The sequence below is a fragment of the Salvelinus alpinus genome, chromosome 20, assembly GCF_045679555.1.
Source record: "Salvelinus alpinus chromosome 20, SLU_Salpinus.1, whole genome shotgun sequence".
NCBI lineage: Eukaryota > Metazoa > Chordata > Actinopteri > Salmoniformes > Salmonidae > Salvelinus > Salvelinus alpinus.
In genome coordinates this window covers 42,253,757-42,275,657 of record NC_092105.1, presented here as the reverse complement: position 1 = coordinate 42,275,657, position 21,901 = coordinate 42,253,757, and the positions used below count along the sequence as shown (strand labels likewise).

The window sequence follows — 21,901 nt, the reverse complement described above, 5'->3', positions numbered from 1 at the left end:
GTCATCTCCCGTCTGGATTACTGCAACTCGCTGTTGGCTGGGCTCCCTGCCTGTGCCATTAAACCCCTACAACTCATCCAGAACGCCGCAGCCCGTCTGGTGTTCAACTTTCCCAAGTTCTCTCACGTCACCCCGCTCCTCCGCTCTCTCCACTGGCTTCCAGTTGAAGCTCGCATCCGCTACAAGACCATGGTGCTTGCCTACGGAGCTGTGAGGGGAACGGCACCTCCGTACCTTCAGGCTCTGATCAGGCCCTACACCCAAACAAGGGCACTGTGTTCATCCACCTCTGGCCTGCTCGCCTCCCTACCTCTGAGGAAGTACAGTTCCCGCTCAGCCCAGTCAAAACTGTTCGCTGCTCTGGCACCCCAATGGTGGAACAAACTCCCTCACGACGCCAGGTCAGCGGAGTCAATCACCACCTTCCGGAGACACCTGAAACCCCACCTCTTTAAGGAATACCTAGGATAGGATAAAGTAATCCTTCTAACCCCCCCCCCCCTTAAAAGAGTTAGATGCACTATTGTAAAGTGGTTGTTCCACTGGATATCATAAGGTGAATGCACCAATTTGTAAGTCGCTCTGGATAAGAGCGTCTTCTAAATGACTTAAATGTAAATGTAAATGTAAATCAGGTAGTGTTCCTGTGTGCGCATTTGTGTCCCCACAGATGAGCACATTTCCCTGGGCCTGGAAATGGCTCCGTCTCTTCCTCAAGGATAGGGAAGATCTCCTCTGAGTAATATGGGAATTCTAAGTGGGGGGGATATATATTGCGTAAAGGAACACGTTTTTCTGTCAGTACAAGTTCTTTTTTCAGTTTTAACGAATTGTGGTATTTACCAATTTTGAGGGGCTCAATTAGATTTTGTAGTTCAGATTTGTATCAAATGATCATTCCTCCGGAGTCTCTGCCTCTATTGACAGAGCTGTGTTTCTGTGACGGCACAATTACCTCTCTGTAGCCTGTGGGACAGTGAGTGACAATGTCAGCCTTACACCATGTCTCCTGCAGAATGATGACGTCAACATCTTTAAGATTTTGTTGAACTCCAGTGCTAAACTCTCCAGTCCAAAGGTTGATGAGTTTAGGCCCTGAATGTTCCACATGCTAACTGATAGTGATTTCATGTTGCAAAAAGAAAGAATAGCAGTCAGAAATACAGTAACTAATAAGTTGTTAAGAGTGAGATAAACAGGATAACAGGTAACATTTTTTCTGTTATATAAATATTCCTATTCATTGAACAAGTCAATTCTAGTACAATAGGTGTGTGTGTGTGTGCATGCGTCCGTGTGTGTTTAGTGCAGATGTATTGGAGGAGCTGTTTAATCTCACTTAATCCTACAGGATTCTCCTGTCCTCTGACGACCTCTGCGTAGCTGCGCTGGTCCTGCTGTTGGGCCCTGTGGAGTGGAGGAGGACCAGTTCTGGGCCGGGGGGCTTCCTCTCTGGTCTGGTGGTGGTGTGGTGCGGGGTAGTAGGCTGGGCCCGGTCCGGTCTGGCTAAGCCGATGGAAGTGGTGATGCTCTGGTGGTGGGTGGGGCCTGTGGGGTGCGCTGGGTCTGGTGTGGCGTTGAAGGGGCCTGGGGCTCCTTGGTGGTGCAGTGTTCTGGTAGGGGTCTCTGGGTGGTCCTCTGTCCAGTGCGGCATGGGGTGTTTGTCTACCAAGTGCCACATCCTTTAGAGACTTGGCAAACATCCCTACTGTCTGCTTCCTCAGGTGGGAGTGGTCGTGCAGATGCTCTGGGGTGATTGTTGGGTGGTGAGCAATGTGTACGTTCGGGAGTAGGCCACACCCTCTGGTGATGTCAGCGTTGACTTTCTGAATGGTACGGGGATGAAAGTCTTTGCGGGGCAGCAGAGTGGAGATGGTGATGTAGGAGTTGGGGAACAGCTCAGAGGCCCTCTGCTACTCTGTTGACCAGGCTGCCTACTCTCTCCTGCTCCTGTCTCCTCTACTCTGTTGACCAGGCTGCCTACTCTCTCCTGCTCCTCTCGCAGGTTGTTGGTGCCGGTGTGAATAATAATGTGGCCTGGTGTGCCACCCAGAGACAAAGTCAGGCTGGGACAGGATGTGGAGTGCATCCTGTGTTTTTGGGCACCATATTTTGCACACCTTGTTTTGGGGGAAGAGTTTATCTTCTTGGATGAATTTCCCATTTGAGTCAATGAGGATGGCCACCTCAGTGGGTTTTACCAGATTAGTGTGTTTACGGTCTGGGTCTGAGGTACACAGGGCCTGTGTACATGGAGGGGTGTGTCAGGGGGGGCTGGAGAGCTTCTCTCTGTAGTAGGTGTCCCTATGTGAGCCTCCTTGTTGACTGGGGGTGTGGGTAAAGTGGTGTCGGTATGGGGGGGGGTTTGTGGGTAAAGGTGGGTCAGTGGGGTTGTTAGGGGTGGTGAGGGGCTGCAGCTTCTCTCTAGGAGTCTCTACAGTCTGCTCTCTGTGCTGCAGCACCCTCTTGATGACAGACAACTCCTTTGCCATCTCCTCCTTTACCTGCACCAGCTCTCTCCTCATGGTGGCCTTTACCTCAAGCGCTGTGGTAAGGCTCTCTCTCAGCTCCTGGACAGAGTTCTTCAGCTGGGTCCTGCACTGGTTATTCTGGTCCTGTAGAAGCTCTGTGTCTGGGCTGGTGGTGGTGTAGCTGGGGGGGCTGCTCCTTCAGCTCAGTAATACTTATACTAATACCCATACTTCTAACAGAGCCAGCCTGTCTCTCAGCAGGCTGATGGTAGTGTGGTCTTGGCTCTGGTGGTTGTAGGCAGGCAGGGGGGAGGATAGTCCTGCTGTTGGGGTGCCTGAGGTGAGGGGAGAGGTCGGGGTGCTGTCCTGGTCTTTTTTGCTTTCTGCTGTCTTCGTTAGGGTGGGGAAGCACAACAGAGCTGAGTGCAGCCTCACTGCCCTGGACCATGACAGTGCCGTTCTGGTACATGTTTACTGTCAGTAACCTGTTTTCCTGGTCCTTATCGCTGTCCTCAAAAATGTGGATTTGCCTTCCCTTGCAGATGCCTTTATTTGTGGTATAGCTGAAATGCTCTCAAATTCAAAAGGCTTTATTGGCATGGAAAGTGTTACTGCACAGTCGTATAGAAACATTAAATAAATAAAATAACATTCAATGATTAACAGGACTCCCCGCCTCTCCTCTCTCTCTCTCTAGATTGTGGAGAACTGTATTTGCACTCTGAGGAACCTGTCGTATCGCCTGGAGCTGGAGATGCCCCCGTCAAGGTTTCAGGGAGCCCAGGAGCTGGACGGTCTACTGGGCAGTGAGTCTCCCAGTAAGGACGTGGAATCCAGCTGCTGGGGCCGGAAGAAGAAGAAGAAGAAAAGGGGCTCCCAGGAAGACCAGGTAAGCTTGGGGAATAAGAACGCCGGTTAAGTCTCAAATGGCACCCTATGTAGTGCACCTTCTTTTTGCAGTGCACTATATAGGGAATAGGGTGCCATTTCAGACACAACTTCTATCTGAGTGGTGGAAATATCACTTCCTAGGCCTCCAAAGTGAATGTTCACTCCAGGCGAGTTTTGGAATGACACCTCATCACTGAGTGGCGTAAATGTCACTTTCCAGGCTTTAATGTGAATGTTCACTCCAAATGTTTGTCAAACGTGTGTGTATATATATATATATATATATATATATATTTAAAAAGAAAAATCAACAGTAGTCTAGTAGCGAGATGAGTTTACGTTCCACGCCTTCTGTTGTGTCTAACATGACGGAATCAGACGGAGTCTGCCTGTCTTTCCAAATCATTTGGGATTGAGTCGTCGTATCGCTGGATCTACACAACAGATGGCGTGGGACGTGGACTAAGTAGACCACATCTGACAGACTTTGATTTTGGAGTGAACTATTCCTTTAATACTCTTCTAGGAGCCCATATTCACAAAACGTCTCAGAGCAGGAGTGCTGATCTAGGACCAGGTATCTCCTGTCCATATAATATTTTTTTAATTCTGATCTTAAAAAAGGCTCAACTGATCCTAGATCAGCACTCCTACTCTGAGACACATACAGCCCCTGAGCTAAAGTGAATCTCAACACTGTACTCGGTCATCGTATATGGTCAACATTGTATTAGAACCTCTAGTCGTGATCATGTGTTTTCAGTGGGACGGAGTGGGCCCCATCCCCGGCTTCTCCAAGTCCCCCAAGGGGGCGGAGATGTTGTGGCACCCAGCCGTGGTGAAGCCCTACCTGACCATGCTGGCCGAGAGCTCCAACCCTGCCACTCTGGAGGGCTCAGCGGGCTCCTTACAGAACCTGTCTGCTGGGAACTGGAAGGTATATAGTACCTATATTGCATCCCGAATGGCACCCTATTCTCTATATATAGCGCACTACTTCTGACCAGGGCCGGTCAGAAGTAGTGCGCTATATAGGGAATAGGGTGCCATTTTGGGACACATGCAACACAGCACCCAGGAGAGGATATGACAGGAACACTGCTCTATTGAATGTTATTTTCCCCCTGTGTAACAGGTATGGTTTCTTAGATGTGTGAAGGCAACCATTTTTAAATGGGAACTCTGCTCCATAAGCATGCCAGTAAAACTAATGTCAATTGTCATTTATAGGTGAAGTCAATGTACGTTTTTAAGTCTTCTATGTACTGTATGCTAATTGCTGCAAAATACATTTCCTTCTTGGAAACTTGAAGTGTACACTTTTGGGTCGAGATGCGTTGGAGAGCTTAAACGTCCTCTCTCTGTCTTCTCTGTACTAGTTTGCGGCGTACATCCGTGCGGCGGTGCGTAAGGAGAAGGGTCTGCCCATCCTGGTGGAGCTGCTGAGGATGGACAACGACAGGGTGGTCTGCTCTGTGGCCACCGCCCTGAGGAACATGGCCCTGGACGTCAGGAACAAGGAGCTCATAGGTGAGGAGCGAACACAGGCTCTGTGAAGGGATGACCCGGGCCACGTTCCAGGTCTCACAACACATGGACAGGTGTTTATCGTATCTGCTCACCACATCATATAATATAACAATTTGATCCCGACTGTGCAGTCGATGACGTAGCGCACAACCATTGGTTGATCCAATGCATCTGCAATGTAGTAGGGGGGGGAACGCAACCCACCAGTACAGGAGGCTATGCACATGTGCTACACAAGCACAGAGCAAATAAATAAAGACCAACACTATATACTGGTTTACCTACATGTGCTATGCAGCATTACAGAGTATGAAAAATGCAAGGGATGATGGGAAATTAGAGGTGGGGGGACAAGGGTTTGTAGGATCTGTAGGGGTAGACCCTTGGGTGGCTACTAGCACTATGGAAAGCCACATGGTAGGCTGTGGAAGTTCAACTCAAGCTGAACTCATGTAGCATCCGCAATGTAAAAAGTACACTGTGTAGAGAAAGGAATCTGCCGTACAAATACATTACGTAGGACACAAATCCAATGAATGTCTTTCTCTCTCTGTGGCGTTTTAGTTGAAGGTGTAGCTAGATTAATTATTTGCAGCAAAAAAATATCAAATGGAATATAATGTATATGAAGGTGAGGATGACAAATAGAATCAGCTTATAAAGAAACCTTGTCATAATCTAGATGGTCAATTTATTAAGGAAGTTACAAGTACAGTACATAAGCAGTACTTTATCCCTCTCTCCTTCCTGCCTTCTCTACCTCCTTTCCTACCTCCCAGGGAAGTATGCGATGAGGGACCTGGTGAACCGTCTCCCTGGGGGCGACACCACCCTGCTCTCTGACGAGACGGTGGCGGCCATCTGCTGCACCCTGCACGAGGTCACCAGCAAGAACATGGAGAACGCCAAGGCACTGGCCGACACGGGCGGCATCGAGAAGCTGTTCAACATCACCAAGGGCAGGGGAGAGAGGTAAGGGAAAGGGGGGGAAAGACTGCCTTCGGCTGCTTCTAAGACCGAGTCTGCATTGCGTCCTAAATGGCACCGGATTCTCTTTTATAGTGCAATACCTTTGATCAGAGCGTTATGGGAACGGGGAAAAAACATACAAGGAACAGAGGGTCTGGTCAAACGTAGTGCATGATACTCTATACAGAATAGGGTGTCATTTGGGATGCACATGGAGTGTCTAAGAAGAGGCAAATTGGGCTTCCACAAGGAAGCTCTGGGTTCATATGTCCTGAGGTTACACCTCAGAATGATCTAAACGCGAGCGTTGTGAGGACAGTTGAGTGTAGACACATTTTTCTACCACAGAAACATGCAATATGTCATGTTTTTGCCACCGATTCCTAAGAGGCCGTGGTCATAAATTCTCAGTGGTAATGTGTAGTGACGCGTGTCTCTCTGTCCCTAAAAGGTACTCCATGAAGGTGGTGAAAGCTGCCGCTCAGGTCCTCAACACACTCTGGCAGTACAGAGACCTGAGAACTATCTATAAGAAGGTAAGAGAATGACTAGGGTTTGGATGAGGAGGCCAACTCAAATCAAATCAAATTTTATTAGTCACATACACATGGTTAGCAGATGTTAATGCGAGTGTAGCGAAATGCTTGTGCTTCTAGTTCCGACAATGCAGTAATAACCAACAAGTAATCTAACCTAACAATTCCACAACTACTACCTTATACACACACAAGTGTAAAGGGATAAAGAATATGTACATAAAGATATATGAATGAGTGGTGGTACAGAACGGCATAGGCAAGATGCAGTAGATGGTATAGAGTACGGTATATACATATGAGATGAGTACTGTAGGGTATGTAAACATAAAGTGGCATAGTTTAAAGTGGCTAGTGGTACATGTATTACATAAAGATGGCAAGATGCAGTAGATGATATAGAGTACAGTATATACATATGAGATGGGTAATGTAGGGTATGTAAACATTATATTAAGTGGCATTGTTTAAAGTGGCTAGTGGTACATTTTTACATAATTTCCATCAATTCCCATTTTTAAAGTGGCTGGAGTTGAGTCAGTATGTTGGCAGCGGCCGCTAAATGTTAGTGGTGGCTGTTTAACAGTCTGATGGCCTTGAGATAGAAGCTGTTTTTCAGTCTCTCGGTCCCTGCTTTGATGCACCTGTACTGACCTCGCCTTCTGGATGATAGCGGGGTGAACAGGCAGTGGCTTGGGTGGTTGTTGTCCTTGATGATCTTTATGGCCTTCCTGTGACATCGGGTGGTGTAGGTGTCCTGGAGGGCAGGTAGTTTGCCCCCGGTGATGCGTTCTGCAGACCTCACTACCCTCTGGAGAGCCTTACGGTTGTGGGCGGAGCAGTTGCCGTACCAGGCGGTGATACAGCCCGACAGGATGCTCTCGATTGTGCATCTGTAGAAGTTTGTGAGTGCTTTTGGTGACAAGCCGAATTTCTTCAGCCTCCTGAGGTTGAAGAGGCGCTGCTGCGCCTTCTTCACGACGCTGTCTGTGTGGGTGGACCAATTCAGTTTGTCCGTGATGTGTACACCGAGGAACTTAAAACTTTCCACCTTCTCCACTACTGACCCGTCGATGTGGATAGGGGGGTGCTCCCTCTGCTGTTTCCTGAAGTCCACAATCATCTCCTTTGTTTTGTTGACGTTGAGTGTGAGGTTATTTTCCTGACACCACACTCCGAGGACCCTCACCTCCTCCCTGTAGGCCGTCTCGTCGTTGTTGGTAATCAAGCCTACCACTGTAGTGTCATCCGCAAACTTGATGATTGAGTTGGAGGCGTGCATGGCCACGCAGTCGTGGGTGAACAGGGAGTACAGGAGAGGGCTCAGAACGCACCCTTGTGGGGCCCCAGTGTTGAGGATCAGCGGGGTGGAGATGTTGTTACCTACCCTCACCACCTGGGGGCGGCCCGTCAGGAAGTCCAGGACCCAGTTGCACAGGGCGGGGTCGAGACCCAGGGTCTCGAGCTTGATGACGAGTTTGGAGGGTACTATGGTGTTAAATGCTGAGCTGTAATCGATGAACAGCATTCTCACATGGGTATTCCTCTTGTCCAGATGGGTTAGGGCAGTGTGCAGTGTGGTTGCGATTGCGTCGTCTGTGGACCTATTGGGTCGGTAAGCAAATTGGAGTGGGTCTAGGGTGTCCGGTAGGGTGGAGGTGATATGGTCCTTGACTAGTCTCTCAAAGCACTTCATGATGACGGAAGTGAGTGCTACGGGGCGGTAGTCGTTTAGCTCAGTTACCTTAGCTTTCTTGGGAACAGGAACAATGGTGGCCCTCTTGAAGCATGTGGGAACAGCAGACTGGGATAAGGATTGATTGAATATGTCCGTAAACACACCAGCCAGCTGGTCTGCGCATGCTCTGAGGACGCGGCTGGGAATGCCGTCTGGGCCTGCAGCCTTGCGAGGGTTAACACGTTTAAATGTTTTACTCACCTCGGCTGCAGTGAAGGAGAGCCCGCAGGTTTTGGTAGGGGGCCGTGTCAGTGGCACTGTATTGTCCTCAAAGCGGGCAAAAAAGTTGTTTAGCCTGTCTGGGAGCAAGACATCCTGGTCCGCGACGGGGCTGGTTTTCTTTTTGTAATCCGTGATTGACTGTAGACCCTGCCACATACCTCTTGTGTCTGAGCTGTTGAATTGCGACTCGATTTTGTTTCTGTACTGGGACTTAGCCTGTTTGATTGCCTTGCGGAGAGAATAGCTACACTGTTTGTATTCGGTCATGCTTCCGGTCACCTTGCCCTGGTTAAAAGCAGTGGTTCGCGCTTTCAGTTTCACGCGAATGCTGCCGTCAATCCACGGTTTCTGGTTTGGGAATGTTTTAATCGTTGCTGTGGGTACGACATCGTCAATGCACTTCCTAATGAACTCGCTCACCGAATCAGCATATTCGTCAATATTGTTGTTGGACGCAATGCGGAACATATTCCAATCCGCGTGATCGAAGCAGTCTTGAAGCGTGGAATCAGATTGGTCGGACCAGCGTTGAACAGACCTGAGCGCGGGAGCTTGTTGTTTTAGTTTCTGTTTGTAGGCTGGAATCAACAAAATGGAGTCGTGGTCAGCTTTTCCGAAAGGGGGGCGGGGGAGGGCCTTATATGCGTCGCGGAAATTAGTATAACATTGATCTAGGGTTTTTCCAGCCCTGGTAGCACAATCGATATGCTGATAGAATTTAGGGAGTTTTGTTTTTAGATTAGCCTTGTTAAAATCCCCAGCTACGATGAATGCAGCCTCAGGGTGTGTGGTTTCCAGTTTACAAAGAGTCAGATAAAGTTCGTTCAGGGCCATCGATGTGTCTGCTTGGGGGGGAATATATACGGCTGTGATTATGATCGAAGAGAATTCCCTTGGTAGATAATGCGGTCGACATTTGATTGTGAGGAGTTCTAGATCAGGTGAACAGAATGACTTGAGTTCCTGTGTGTTATGATGATCACACCACGTCTCGTTAATCATAAGGCATACCCCCCCGCCCCTCTTCTTACCAGAAAGATGTTTGTTTCTGTCGGCGCGATGCATGAAGAAACCAGCTGGCTGCACCGACTCCGTTAGCGTCTCTTGAGTTAGCCATGTTTCCGTGAAGCAGAGCACGTTGCAATCCCTGATGTCTCTCTGGAATGCTACCCGTGCTCGGATTTCATCAACCTTATTGTCAAGAGACTGGACATTGGCGAGTAGTATGCTAGGGAGTGGAGCGCGATGTGCCCGTCTCCGAAGCCTGACCAGGAGACCGCCTCGTTTGCCCCTTTTACGGCGTCGCACAGGGTCGCCGGCTGGGATCAGATCCATTGTATTGGGTGGAAGGCAAAACACTGGATCCGTTTCGGGAAAGTCATATTCCTGGTAGGAACGATGATGAGTTGACGTTAATCGTATATTCAGTAGTTCCTCCCGACTGTATGTAATGAAACCTAAGATTACCTGGGGTACCGATGTAAGAAATAACACATAAAAAAACAAAATACTGCATATTTTCCAAGGAACGCGAAGCGAGGCGGCCATCTCGTTTCGGCGCCGGAAGAGTCTACAAGTAGGGCTACGTCCCAATGATCTCTCCTTCCTGCCAAAGTGTGCACATCAGACTGTTAAATAGCCTTCACTAACCGGCCTCCACCCATTACCCAGCCCTGAACTTAGTCACTGTCACTATCCAGCCACCACCCGGTTACTGAACCCTGTACCTTAGAGGATGCTGCCCTATGTACAGTTGAAGTTGGAAGTTTACATACACCTTAGCCAAATACATTTAAACTCAGTTTTTCACAATTCCTGACATTTAATCCTAGTAGAAATTCCCTGTTTTAGGTCAGTTAGGATCACCACTTTATTTTAAGAATGTGAAATGTCAGAATAATAGAGAGAATTATTTCTTTCAGCTTTTATTTCTTTCATCACATTCCCAATGGGTAAGACGTTTACATACACTCAATTAGTATTTGGTAGCATTGCCTTTAAATTGTTTAACTTGGGTCAAACATTTTGGGTAGCCTTCCACAAGCTTCCCACAATAAGTTGGGTGAATTTTGGTCCATTCCTCCTGACAGAGCTGGTGTAACTGAGTCACGTTTGTAGGCCTCCTTGCACACACACGCTTTTTCAGTTCTGCCCACACATTTTCTATAGGATTGAGGTCAGGGCTTTGTGATGGCTACTCCAATACCTTGACTTTGTTGTCCTTAAGCCATTTTGCCACAACTTTGGAAGTGTGCTTGGGGTCATTGTCCATTTGGAAGACCCATTTGCGACCAAGCTTTAACTTCCTGACTGATGTCTTGAGATGTTGCTTCAATATATCTACGTAATTTTCCTGCCTCATGAAGCAATTTTTTTGTGAAGTGCACCAGTCCCTCCTGCAGCAAAGCACTCCCACAACATGATGCTGCCATCCCCGTGCTAAATGGTTGGGATGGTGTTCTTCGGCTTGCAAGCATCCCCCTTTTCCTCCAAACATAACGATGGTCATTATGGCCTAACAGTTTTAGTTTTGTTTCATCAGACCAGAGGACATTTCTCCAAAAATTACGATATTTTTCCCCATGTGCATTTGCAAACCGTAGTCTGGCTTTTTTATGGCGGTTTTGGAGCAGTGGCTTCTTCCTTGCTGAGTGGCCTTTCAGGTTATGTCGATATAGGACTTGTTTTACTGTGGATATAGATACTTTTGTACCTGTATCCTCCAGCATCTTCACAAGGTCTTTTGCTGTTGTTCTGGGATTGATTTGCACTTTTCGCACCAAAGCATGTTCATCTCTAGGAGACAGAACGCGTCTCCTTCCTGAGCGGTATGACAGCTGCTTGGTCCCATGGTGTTTATACTTGCGTACTATTGTTTGTACAGATGAACGTGGTACCTTCACGCATTTGGAAATTTCTCCCAAGGATGAACCAGACTTGTGGGGGTCTGCAATTTCTGAGGTCTTGGCTGATTTCTTTTGATTTTCCCATGATGTCAAGCAAAGAGGCACTGAGTTTGAAAGTAGGCCTTGAAACACATCCACAGGTACATCTCCAATTGACTCAAATTATGTCAATTAGCGTATCAGAAGCTTCTAAAGCCATGACGTAATTTTTCTGGAATTTTCCAAGCTGTTCAAAGGTACAGTCAACTTAGTGTATGTAAACTTCTGAATTAACAGTGAGTTATAAGTTAAATAATTTGTTTGTAAACAATTGTTGGAACAATTTACTTGTGTCATGCACAAAGTAGATGTCCTAACCGACTTGCCAAAACTATAGTTTGTTATCAAGGAATGTGTGGAGTGATTGAAAAACGAGTTTTAATGACTCCAACCTAAGTGTATGTAAACTTCCGACTTCAACTGTACACAGACATGGAACACTGGTCACTTTAATAATGTTTACATTTCATATGTATAATACTGTATTCTAGTCAATGCCATCCTATTCAACTATTGCTGTGCATATACTATTCTATCCTACGTATTCTACAGAAATACTACATATTCTATTCACATACTGTCCATAATGTCTATACGTCCAATCACATACTGAACAGTATACAGTGCATTCGGAAAGTTTTCAGACCCCTACACTTTTTCCACTGTTTGTTACGTTACCGCCTTATTCTAAAATTGATTACATTAACATATTTCCTCATTAATCTACGCACAATAGCCCATAGTGTTTAAAAAAAATATATATTTTTATGTAATGTACTCAGTACTTTGTTGAAGCACCTTTGGCAGCTATTACAGCCTCGAGTCTTCTTGGGTATGACGCTACAAGCTTGGCACACCTGTATTTGGAGAGTTTCTCCCATTCTTCTCTGCAGATCCTCTCAAGCTCTGTCAGGTTGGATGGGGAGTGTCGCTGCACAGCTATTTTCAGGTCTTTCCAGAGATGTTCGATTGGGTTAAAGTGAGGGCTCTGGCTGGGCCACTCAAGGACATTCAGAGGCTTGTCCTGAAGCCACTCCTGCGTTATCTTGGCTGTGTGCTTAGGGTCGTTGTCCTGTTGGAAGGTGAACCTTCACCACAGTCTGAGGTCCTGAGCGCTATGGAGCAGGTTTTCATCAAGGATCTCTCTGTACTTTGCTCTGTTCATATTTCCCTCGATCCTGACTAGTCTCCCAGTCCCTGCCGCTGGAAAACATCCCAACAGCATGATGCTGCCACCACCATACTTCACGTAGGGATGGTGCCAGGTTTCCTCCAGTTGGCATTCAGGCCAAAGTGTTCAATCTTGGTTTCATCAGACCAGAGAATCTTGTTTTTCATGGTCTGAGAGTCCTTTAGGTGCCTTTTGGCAAACTCCAAGCGGGCTGTCAGGTGCCTTTTACTGAGAAGTGACTTTCGTCTACCATATAGGCCTGATTGGTGGAGTGCTGCAGAGATGTTTGTCCTTCTGGGAGGTTCTCCCATCTCCACAGAGGAACTCTGGAGCACTGTCAGTGACCATCTGGTTTTTGGTCACCTCCCTGACCAAGGCCTTTCTACCCCGATAGCTAAGTTTGGCCGGGCGGCCAGCTCTCGGAAGAGTCGTGGTGGTTCCAAACTTCTTCCATTTAACAATGATGGAGGCCACTATGTTCTTGGGCGCATTCAATGCTGCAGAAAAGTTTTGGTACCCTTCCCCAGATCTGTGCCTCGTCATAATCCTGTCTCGGAGCTCTACGGACAATTCCTTCAACCTCATGGCTTGGTTTTTGCTTTGACATACATTGTCAACTTTGGGACCTTATATAGACAGGTGTGTGCCTTTCCAAATCATGTCCAATCAATTGAATTTTCCACAGGTGGACTCCAATCACGTTGTAGAAACATCTCAAGGATGATCAATGGAAACAGGATGCACTTGAGCTTAATTTCAAGTCTCATAGCAAAGGGTCTGAATACTTATCTAAATAAGGTATTTCTGTTTCTTAAAAAAAAAAATGGCCCAAATTTCTGAACTTGTTTTTGATTTGTCATTATGGGTTATTGTGTGTAGATCGCAGGGAAAAATATAATTTAATCAATTTTAGAATAAGGCTGTAATGTAACAAAATCTGGAATAAGTCTGAATACTTTTCGAATGCACTGTGTGTGTGTTTTTATATATATATATATAAATTATCCGAACTCTGACATTGCTCGTCTTAATATTTCTGTATTTCTTGATTCCATTCTTTTACTTTTAGATGTGTATATATTGTTGTGAATTGTTAGATATTATTGCACTGTTGGAGCTAGGAACACAAGCATTTCACTACACCCACAATAACATCTGCTAAATATGTGTATGCAACCATTACATTTCTATTCGATTTGTTCACTTCCCTTCATTTAAAGGAAATTTACTGTAAGAAATATGATGGAAACTTCCATTAGCCCAATGCTTTTAGGTTTGTGGGATGTAGTATACACTTCAGGAGAAAGGAAATATGATTGTGATGCACCCCAGGTGTCTGTGGCTCATACTAACACCGTTTCCTTTCTCTGGTGGTCTTCAGGACGGATGGAACCAACACCACTTCATCACGCCCGTGTCTACTCTAGAGCGCGACAGATTCAAGTCTCAGCCCACCCTCCCTACCAGCACCATACAGATGTCACCGGTCAACCAGTCAGGTCAGCCTAGCTACGTAGACAATCATTCACCTAGGCTACGTCCCAAATGGCAATCTATTCCCTAGGGGGCCTAGTGCACTACTTTTGACCAGGGCCAACAGGGCTCTTTTCAAAAGTAATGCACTAGATAGGAAATGAGGAGCCGTTGGGGACGTAGCACTAGATAAGGACACGAATGCGTTTCAATTCAACGTTTCGTTGTTTTGACCTCCATGTTGTGTTCTCCACAGCTGGCAGTGCAACCTCCTCTCCTGCAATGCTGGGAATCAAAGAACACCGTTCTGATTATCACAGGGCACAGTCAACTATGCAATTTTATAAAAACCAAGGGGACAACAATGTACATAAATACCAATATACAGGTAAACAATGAGCATAGAGAATTATCACACAAAAATCGCCCATAAAAACAGTGTATCGGTTGAATCGTTGGAATTTGATTGAAAACATATCAGCCATGTGCACCAGACCGTGATCAAAGTATCCCCTAGGGCCTTTCTGCCTCTATGTAGGGCGTAATCCATCTCACCACTCCCAGGAATCGCATTCCATGCCCCCTCTCCCCTAGCTCTCCGCTAACTATCCCCTACCTCCCTGTTTCTTATCATCCTTATTGGGAGCTGGAGGCTCTTCGACGGTCGGTAGTTCAAAAGAGCACTTGAGCCTCTTTGTTGCGTTTAAGTGGGTCTGCTGAGCAATATAGTCGTTGGTCCGCCCGCATTGTGAGCAACTCGGCTCAGCAGCCACTACAAAGCGGTCATTGTTAGTTGCCCTGAGGAAGAGTTGGGCTACTTCCCAAATGGCACCCTATTCCCTATATAGTGCACTACTTTTGACCAGAGCCCTGGTCTAAAGTAGTGCACTATATATGGGAAAGGGTGCCATTTGGGAAGTGCCCTACTCTTCCTCAGGGCAACTAACAATGGCCGCTGCCAGATGGAGAGCCCTCAATGGGGTGCTGAGACGGCAGAGTAAACAGAGCTGGGGAAGCTGCAGCCTCCCTGCCTAACCTTCTGCCTGGCTACCCAGCAACACTCCCTGGAGTAATATTGTACGGTAACAACGTTTATGTTCATGGCAATTTTAAGTTATACCGTTATCTTGATCATTTCTCTTCCAGGGTCTGGAAAGCCGTCACCATATTATATCGGGTCCTACTCCTCGCCGACAAGAGAGGACCCCAGAAGAGCACAGGTAAATTCACTACAGACTCTGAATCAATCCCTTTTGGTCGAACATCTCCATCTTTCCCTGCGCTATCAACTTGGCCGGTGCAGGCGGCTGGTTCGCTCCGCTACACTAATGGAAGGAGACTGACACGTATTACAGTGTGGGTGAATGAGGGAGTTGGGAGACGTCCAACACATCAGTCATTGTGTGAGCGAGAGTGAATGTGACTGCTGTAATAGGAATGGGCTGGGCGGCAGTGGGTGCGTCTCAGGCACCTGTCACAGTGTGGACACGTCCCTGTGTGCCTACTCGGATAACACCCAAGAGAAGGGAGCTTTGTGCCCTCCTTTCCTCCCTCTACCCGTCTCTGACTAGACAGGAAATAGACAGTCAGGATATTACACCCAAAGGAGGCTAGTGAAGGAAGGACGTCTCATAATAATGGCTGTGATGGCGTTAATGGAATGGTTTCAAACGCACGGAAGCCATTTCTTTGATGTTTGATAATATTCATTCTTTTCCAGCCATTACTTGGAGCCCGTCCTCCGATTTTAAAGAGCCACCACTCATTACAACCAACTTTGTTCAGCCATACAGCGTGAATTTTGATACACAAAGTTGTAATACGTTTGAATCAACAAACTATCATCCTTTTCTCCCATCAGACAGTTAAAAGTAGATATTTTCCTGTATTTGACATAGACCGATCTGATTGTGTTGCTTCTCTTGTCTCCACAGCAGCAGATGTACTACACCGAGGAGCCGAGCAGGCGGAACTACGACACCTACAGAATGTACCTGCAGTCTCCACACGGCTACGATGACCCCTACGTGGAGGAAGTGGTCAGCTTTCCCCCCACGGCAGACTACAGCTCAAAGTCGCACGGTCACGGACTCAAATCCACCACGAACTACGTGGACTTTTACTCCACCACCCGGAGGCCTTCCTACAGGGCGGATCAGTACCCAGGTTCGCCAGATTCCTGGGTATAGGGACTCCATCTTGGAAACCCTGACAGATTAACTCTTCCATAAACTTTTACTTGTATGTTTGTTTTTGAAAATGTGGATCTGAATGTGGAGATCGATGCGATGGCAGATGGAGAAATGGAATGTTAACCAAAGAAAGAAGGAAACCAAGGAATGTGTTTATTTTTATTTTTAAAGAAGAGCAGTGGGTGTGTTCGGGGCGGGCGGCACTGGACATTATCGTGAGTGTTGTCCTGCTCTGTCTAGATGTTAGTTTTTCTTTTGGAAACCTGTAGCTGTGGTAGCATGGTGAAGGTGTGGGTTATGTGATGAAAGGTTTGCGGTAAAGAGTCAGAAGGAGGAATGTGTATGTTCGTAGGCAAAAATGGATCATGAACTCATATCTGTAAAAAAATATATAGTAACCTAAAGATGTTAGTTTGTACAGAGGGATCAAATTGTATTTGTTCTTAATGTTGAGATTGTGTATGCCATGGAGTCTTGTACATTTCCTTCATTTTATTGTAAATACAGAAAAAATGCCACCTGGTTTACGTTCATCAGCACTGGTAAAGAGGTGTGCCATGTCAAATCTATATTATAGATCTATAAATATATGAAGAAATAAAGGGAGGGGGGAAAGATGGCATCATAACACAAACATGCAACGATAATAAAAGTTCACTTTTGTTTTTTAAATTAATTGTGTAATTGCAGACATTTTTGTGACTGAAAGATATTCTCTTTATTTTTCCATTCTCTGTCCTGGATCTTTCATCAATAGTTCGCTGACATTTTCTGTGCACAACAACCAACAGAAATAAATGTGAACATTTGGTCCATGAAGAGCTCTTACAACTCCTCCCTAACTATGCTTCCTCATCCTCTCCTCTTTGCATACATCCAATTATTTCAGTAAAAAAAAGACAACGATACGTCCCTAATAAAATGGCACCCTATTCTTTACATAGGTCTCTAGTCAAATGTAGTGCACTATGGGCCTTTGTCAAAAGTAGTGCACTATATAAAGAATATGGTGTCATTTGGGATAGACACCATGATAGAATGACCAGACAATTTTCTTCGTCTTATTTCATAAACAGACTAAAGACCTTTCCAGATACACTTTGAAAGTTGTTAGAAGTGACAAAAAGACCGATAGTGGAGGCATCGTTTTTTATCTTCAGGACATCAAGTTTTATTTTCAAAATGTTTTAAACAATTTATTACATAAATATCACGCATTTATCACTAAGATAAATGAGAGATTTTCATAAACTCATATCTCTAGCCCCTCCCTGTACTCTTGGTCTTTCATAATGTACAGATCTTTAAAAAGTCAGATAGTGATGTGTAAATTCACACTACCATCACCATATTGCTTACATCTATTCCGCTTATATTCAGATCTAAAAAAAACAAAAGGGGCGTGGCTGGAGGTTGTTTTTGAACTAAGCAATGGTGTTGAATAAATGACAATTGGTAGATAAGAAGTAGGATTAGATTATGAACATCCTCAATGAGCACCATGCACACATGCGCTGATCTATACACTGAATGGATAGAACATGCAAGTTGTTGAAACTGTTCACTCCATATTTCTGGTTCACTCGTGGAATAAATGAGTCTGCTGCAGCCACATGCTGCTGATGCTCGCTTCCTGCGTAAACTAAGTCATTTTCCTTTCAGCAGTATAAAGTGGGCGTTGTGGTACTTTGTCTTCTGTTATTGTTGTTCAGAAGTCGAGAATGGTGCAACTATCTAAATCTGGAGTAAGAGAGAGTCCTGAATTGAAGGCTGGCCATCCTCCAGCAGGTATGGTGGTGACTTATTCATATTAATTCGTCATTTGCATCAAATTGTGCATTTTCTTTGTCCAAAAATGTGTTCGATGTAATGTCTTGTTTGCTTTTTCGAGGCGGTAAGTGTGGTTTACATTCAGTGCATTTACAATATAGGCCTGATCTTGTTTTCGCCTGCAAACATTATTACAATCTTGTAAACACATTGGTAGACGACAATGTTGGAACGCACGCTCAAATCTCAAGTGCGTAGGTGGTAAACGAGTTAAAACTAAAGTAGTTCTAAATGCCCCCATTACTGCTACTATGATCTTTTTTTCGTTATGATGCGTGAAGAAAATTTAATCGGTGCATAGCTTATTGTGCAAACATGGTACATTCTGTGCTCTAAACTGCACCCAAGGGACAGGCCAACACTGTTCATACAGTTAAGTGAATGTCCTCTGCAGATTTTTGCTTATGTATGGGGATTTTGAGTACAAATAGTCCCACTCAAACTATTATTAAAATGCTAATTGACGGGATGTTTGCATTTCCACAAATCTTTGGTTTTGGACCTGGCCTACGATATGCCTATTGCATACTGTTCTGGTGTGACATGCAGATGTCGCAGAAAATAAATTATGGGGCCGTAGGAGTGATAAAATAAAAAAAATTGGATCAGTTCTGCCCCGCTTGATACCTGCCCCTGAAAGAGATTCTTTGCACAGTACAAATGTAATTATTTCTGAGCTACACGTTGTTTGGTGGTATTCTAGAACATCAAAGCACTTTTTGTTTTGACAGGATGTGGGTAAAGTAGACTATTTTGATTAAACCTGCCTACAGCAAGTCTATGGAAAAGAAACAACAAGGCTGATCTCTATTCTCACTGCCAACTTTCTTCTTCCAACACTGACACTCCCAAAGTCTCATTGTATAATGGCAAAATTCCAAGACATTATAACCTGAAGTTGTTTGGTTTTGTCTTACAGTAACTCTGAAGAGTTTTAACTCCTTCATGACCAAGTGCAGGAAGTTGTATAACTTTCCAAATGGCATTAAATTCTGGATTTGCAAAGAATGAGTATGTAATTAATAAATTTTCCCCTATTTTAAACGGTTCCGCTCTGGCACCACAGTGAAGGCTGGGGGGAAACGAGTGGTCAAGAAAAGCTGTGAGGAGAGTCATGCCACCCACCATGTGAACCCAGAGAGGGAACACAAAGTTCCCAAACCCAGGTACAGTTCAGGTAGCCCATCTCTGTTCAAGTATTTTATTCTATTTGGTGCCAAATGACAATGACCCAATACTCCCAAATACAGGGTCTTGTCATTTACAAATGTTTTTGTTTTTACATTGAGAATGCGTCAGGAAAACACTTAACTGCAATGTTTGTCGTTAAACATGTAATACTGTTCTAGATCTGCAGCCACCTCCAGCAGAATGCAGCAAATCAGTGTCTTGATGTCAGGAACACTTGACAAGGTAAGGATATCTGACTTAAAATGATGGCTGCATCAGTCCCACAAGGGTTGGCCAAAAAGCAGGTTTAGATGTGGGGGGAGTGTCTTCATTCGTAATTTTAATGCAAGTCTCAACACTTTACTCGTAGCCTAGCTTCTTCAGATTGGCATAGTAAAATGGTCTCCTCCGGATTGCTTGTTAAGCCATGATTTTATAAAATGTCCTCATTGTTTCAGTTGGGACATGACTTCCCAGAGACCCCAGTAAGTGTGAAACACAGCAGACTCAGACCTGCTATGGAGAAGGCACACTCGCCAGCTTTCAAGTCCAGCTTCTGCATCCAGCAACCGAAAAAGTTCTGAAGCAACGTGTTGAAGTTGCCTGAGGGGAAATGTGAAGTCGCCTGTGAAAGACCAACAGGATGTGTTAGTTATATGCATGAGGGGACCGACATGAGACATCAGAAAATTCTTTAATGTTTAACTTTCTTGATTTAATGTAGAATCAATTCGGCTGTTAATTAGTTGCAATTTGTAACTTTGCTACTTTTAGGTGAGAAAGTGGAGCTTTGCAGGGTTATGGTGGGTTTTCAGCTTACTCCAAACCAGCACTTACTGTGCCTTTACATTTTTTTTTTTTTACGAATGAGACATCCTGTAACCCTAAGTGAACTAAAGGCACACATGGTGGGCCTTTTTGAAATGGTATGTTGCATAAGTGGGTATAAGCTGGATGACTGACTTTTGTCATTGAATGTTTTCATAGTGAAAAGCTTGAATAAAAAAAAACTGCATGGCATTAAACATTTTGTCCTTTGTTTTTTATGGTTACTTCTAGATTAAATAAAATACAATTAATGAATTGTTCAGTTGAAAGTGTTGCTTTTTCATACTGCAAATTTTGTAATGACCAGAGGGTGGCGACAACTACTGTTAGCTTGAAGGAGATGGAATTTTTCGTTGCTTTTTTTAAGCTTTACCATGGATGTTTACACCTAGGAAAACCAGGGTCTGAGTCCTTTCCCCTGTCATGAGGTATTTTCTGGCTTGCTTGTCTATTATATTGATGGGAACTGCTCTTCCACATGCATATTTTACATCACTACACCATTTCATAATTATAGTACTATGCAGTATTTCCCAAGAGTGACACTCTGCCAGCAGTATGCCAGTGTCCTGGTGTTTACACAGAAACTAACCTTTTGTAGCCTGTCTTTGTGGCAAAGAAGTCAGTGCCAGTAAAAGCCTTTTATGGCACACTGGGAAATACTAGGCCATACTAACCTGTCATTTTGCAAGATGGTAGTAGCATAATGCAGGAAACAAATGTTTTTACATCAATTGGCAGTCTTAGCTGGATTCTATTCCAGCAGCTGGTGAGGTTGGACAGAATATGAGAAGGCCCTCGCTTTGTTCTCTCCTTCAGCCTATGAGGCTTTTTGATCCGTTGGGATTCGGGCTAGTTACCTGTGCATTCATAACAAGGAGACTGGAGGATAGATATCATATTTATAACATTGAGATACCATGCACACCTAAAGCTCTGTGGTGCTCAATGTTCACTCAAGCCTTTGGTACCATCTGTGTATGTAATTCTGAGGCCTCAGTCTCTAGCTGAGGGATGGAGTGGTTGGTGGTCTGCTGAGCTGCAGACAGACGGTGCATTTCCCTGCCAATGACTTCCCAGCCATCTGACAGGGTTGATTGCTTCTATGACATCTGCTGTACTGCTGAGAAAACACGAGTCCAACAATAACCCTGCCTCGCGCAGGGGAGGAGGAGAGAGGTAACCAAAATATGTGCTGTTTCTTAATCACATTCTGTTATATTTTAAAACATTTCTGCTCAAGAAAATAATTATAGGAACGACGTTGTTATAAACAATATGAAAACCAATGCCTAATATAAGTTGTAGTATCCATTGTGGTGTACAGGCTACTTCTGTGGTTGTTAGTCCTTGTATATTTTACTTAAGTTTTTACACCAGGAGGGCCACGTGTATGGGTGGGACAAGGAAGTGGGAATACATTTTGTTGTTGTATTTAACCTTTATTTAACAAGGCAAGTCAGTTAAGAACAAATTATTATTTACAATGACGCAGCTGGGCCAATTGTGCGCCGCCCTATGGGACTCCCAATCACAGCCGGATGTGATGCAGCCTGGATTCGAACCAGGGTGTCTGTAGTGACGCCTCTAGCAATGAGATGCAGTGCCTTAGACTAATGTGCCACTCGGGAGCTTCCACATAAAAATGTTTTAAAAGTTGCACATTTTTTATTTCAGACCGGTCACCTCCATCCCGAAAATTGAAAGTACTTGAAAAGACAGTTGATTGAGATAGCAGTTTGTGCCTCACGGTGTCGCCATACACCTGACTATAATGGTATAAAGAGCAAGCCTAAGGCACGTGTACTTTACTTCACATTAAATATCACTCAATGAAACACTAATCCAGTAATCTTCGTTCAGCAAGTAATTTTACACCACATCAAAAACGTTTCGCAAATGTAATATCGGCCTACATGGAATAAACGTAACAAC

The 21,901-nt window shown here is 45.0% G+C and overlaps 2 protein-coding genes across 8 annotated transcripts in view; both read left to right on the top strand.

Annotated features, from left to right (window-relative positions):
• LOC139546934 (plakophilin-4-like) overlaps positions 1 to 16,957 on the top strand; it is a 123,795-nt gene extending 106,838 nt beyond the window's left edge. For 5 of the 7 annotated variants that reach the window (XM_071355917.1, XM_071355916.1, XM_071355915.1 and 2 more), the window contains 9 exons: positions 3,169 to 3,360; positions 4,126 to 4,299; positions 4,742 to 4,892; positions 5,672 to 5,864; positions 6,313 to 6,397; positions 13,855 to 13,972; positions 14,203 to 14,334; positions 15,093 to 15,166; positions 15,881 to 16,957. In XM_071355917.1, the coding sequence (XP_071212018.1) occupies positions 3,169 to 3,360; positions 4,126 to 4,299; positions 4,742 to 4,892; positions 5,672 to 5,864; positions 6,313 to 6,397; positions 13,855 to 13,972; positions 14,203 to 14,334; positions 15,093 to 15,166; positions 15,881 to 16,135 (1,374 nt within the window). In that variant the 3' untranslated portion in view covers positions 16,136 to 16,957. The remainder of the gene's footprint in view (positions 1 to 3,168; positions 3,361 to 4,125; positions 4,300 to 4,741; positions 4,893 to 5,671; positions 5,865 to 6,312; positions 6,398 to 13,854; positions 13,973 to 14,202; positions 14,335 to 15,092; positions 15,167 to 15,880) is intronic. The other 2 variants (XM_071355919.1, XM_071355918.1) reach the window with 1 other exon arrangement.
• Positions 16,958 to 17,516: 559 nt separating this feature from the next.
• Positions 17,517 to 20,163, top strand: LOC139546935 (death-associated protein-like 1 homolog). The gene is made up of 4 exons (XM_071355921.1): positions 17,517 to 17,926; positions 19,035 to 19,134; positions 19,318 to 19,381; positions 19,597 to 20,163. Exons 1-4 carry the CDS (start codon positions 17,860 to 17,862, stop codon positions 19,720 to 19,722), a joined length of 357 nt encoding a protein of 118 aa, XP_071212022.1. The 5' UTR covers positions 17,517 to 17,859; the 3' UTR covers positions 19,723 to 20,163.
• Positions 20,164 to 21,901: the final 1,738 nt, after the last annotated feature.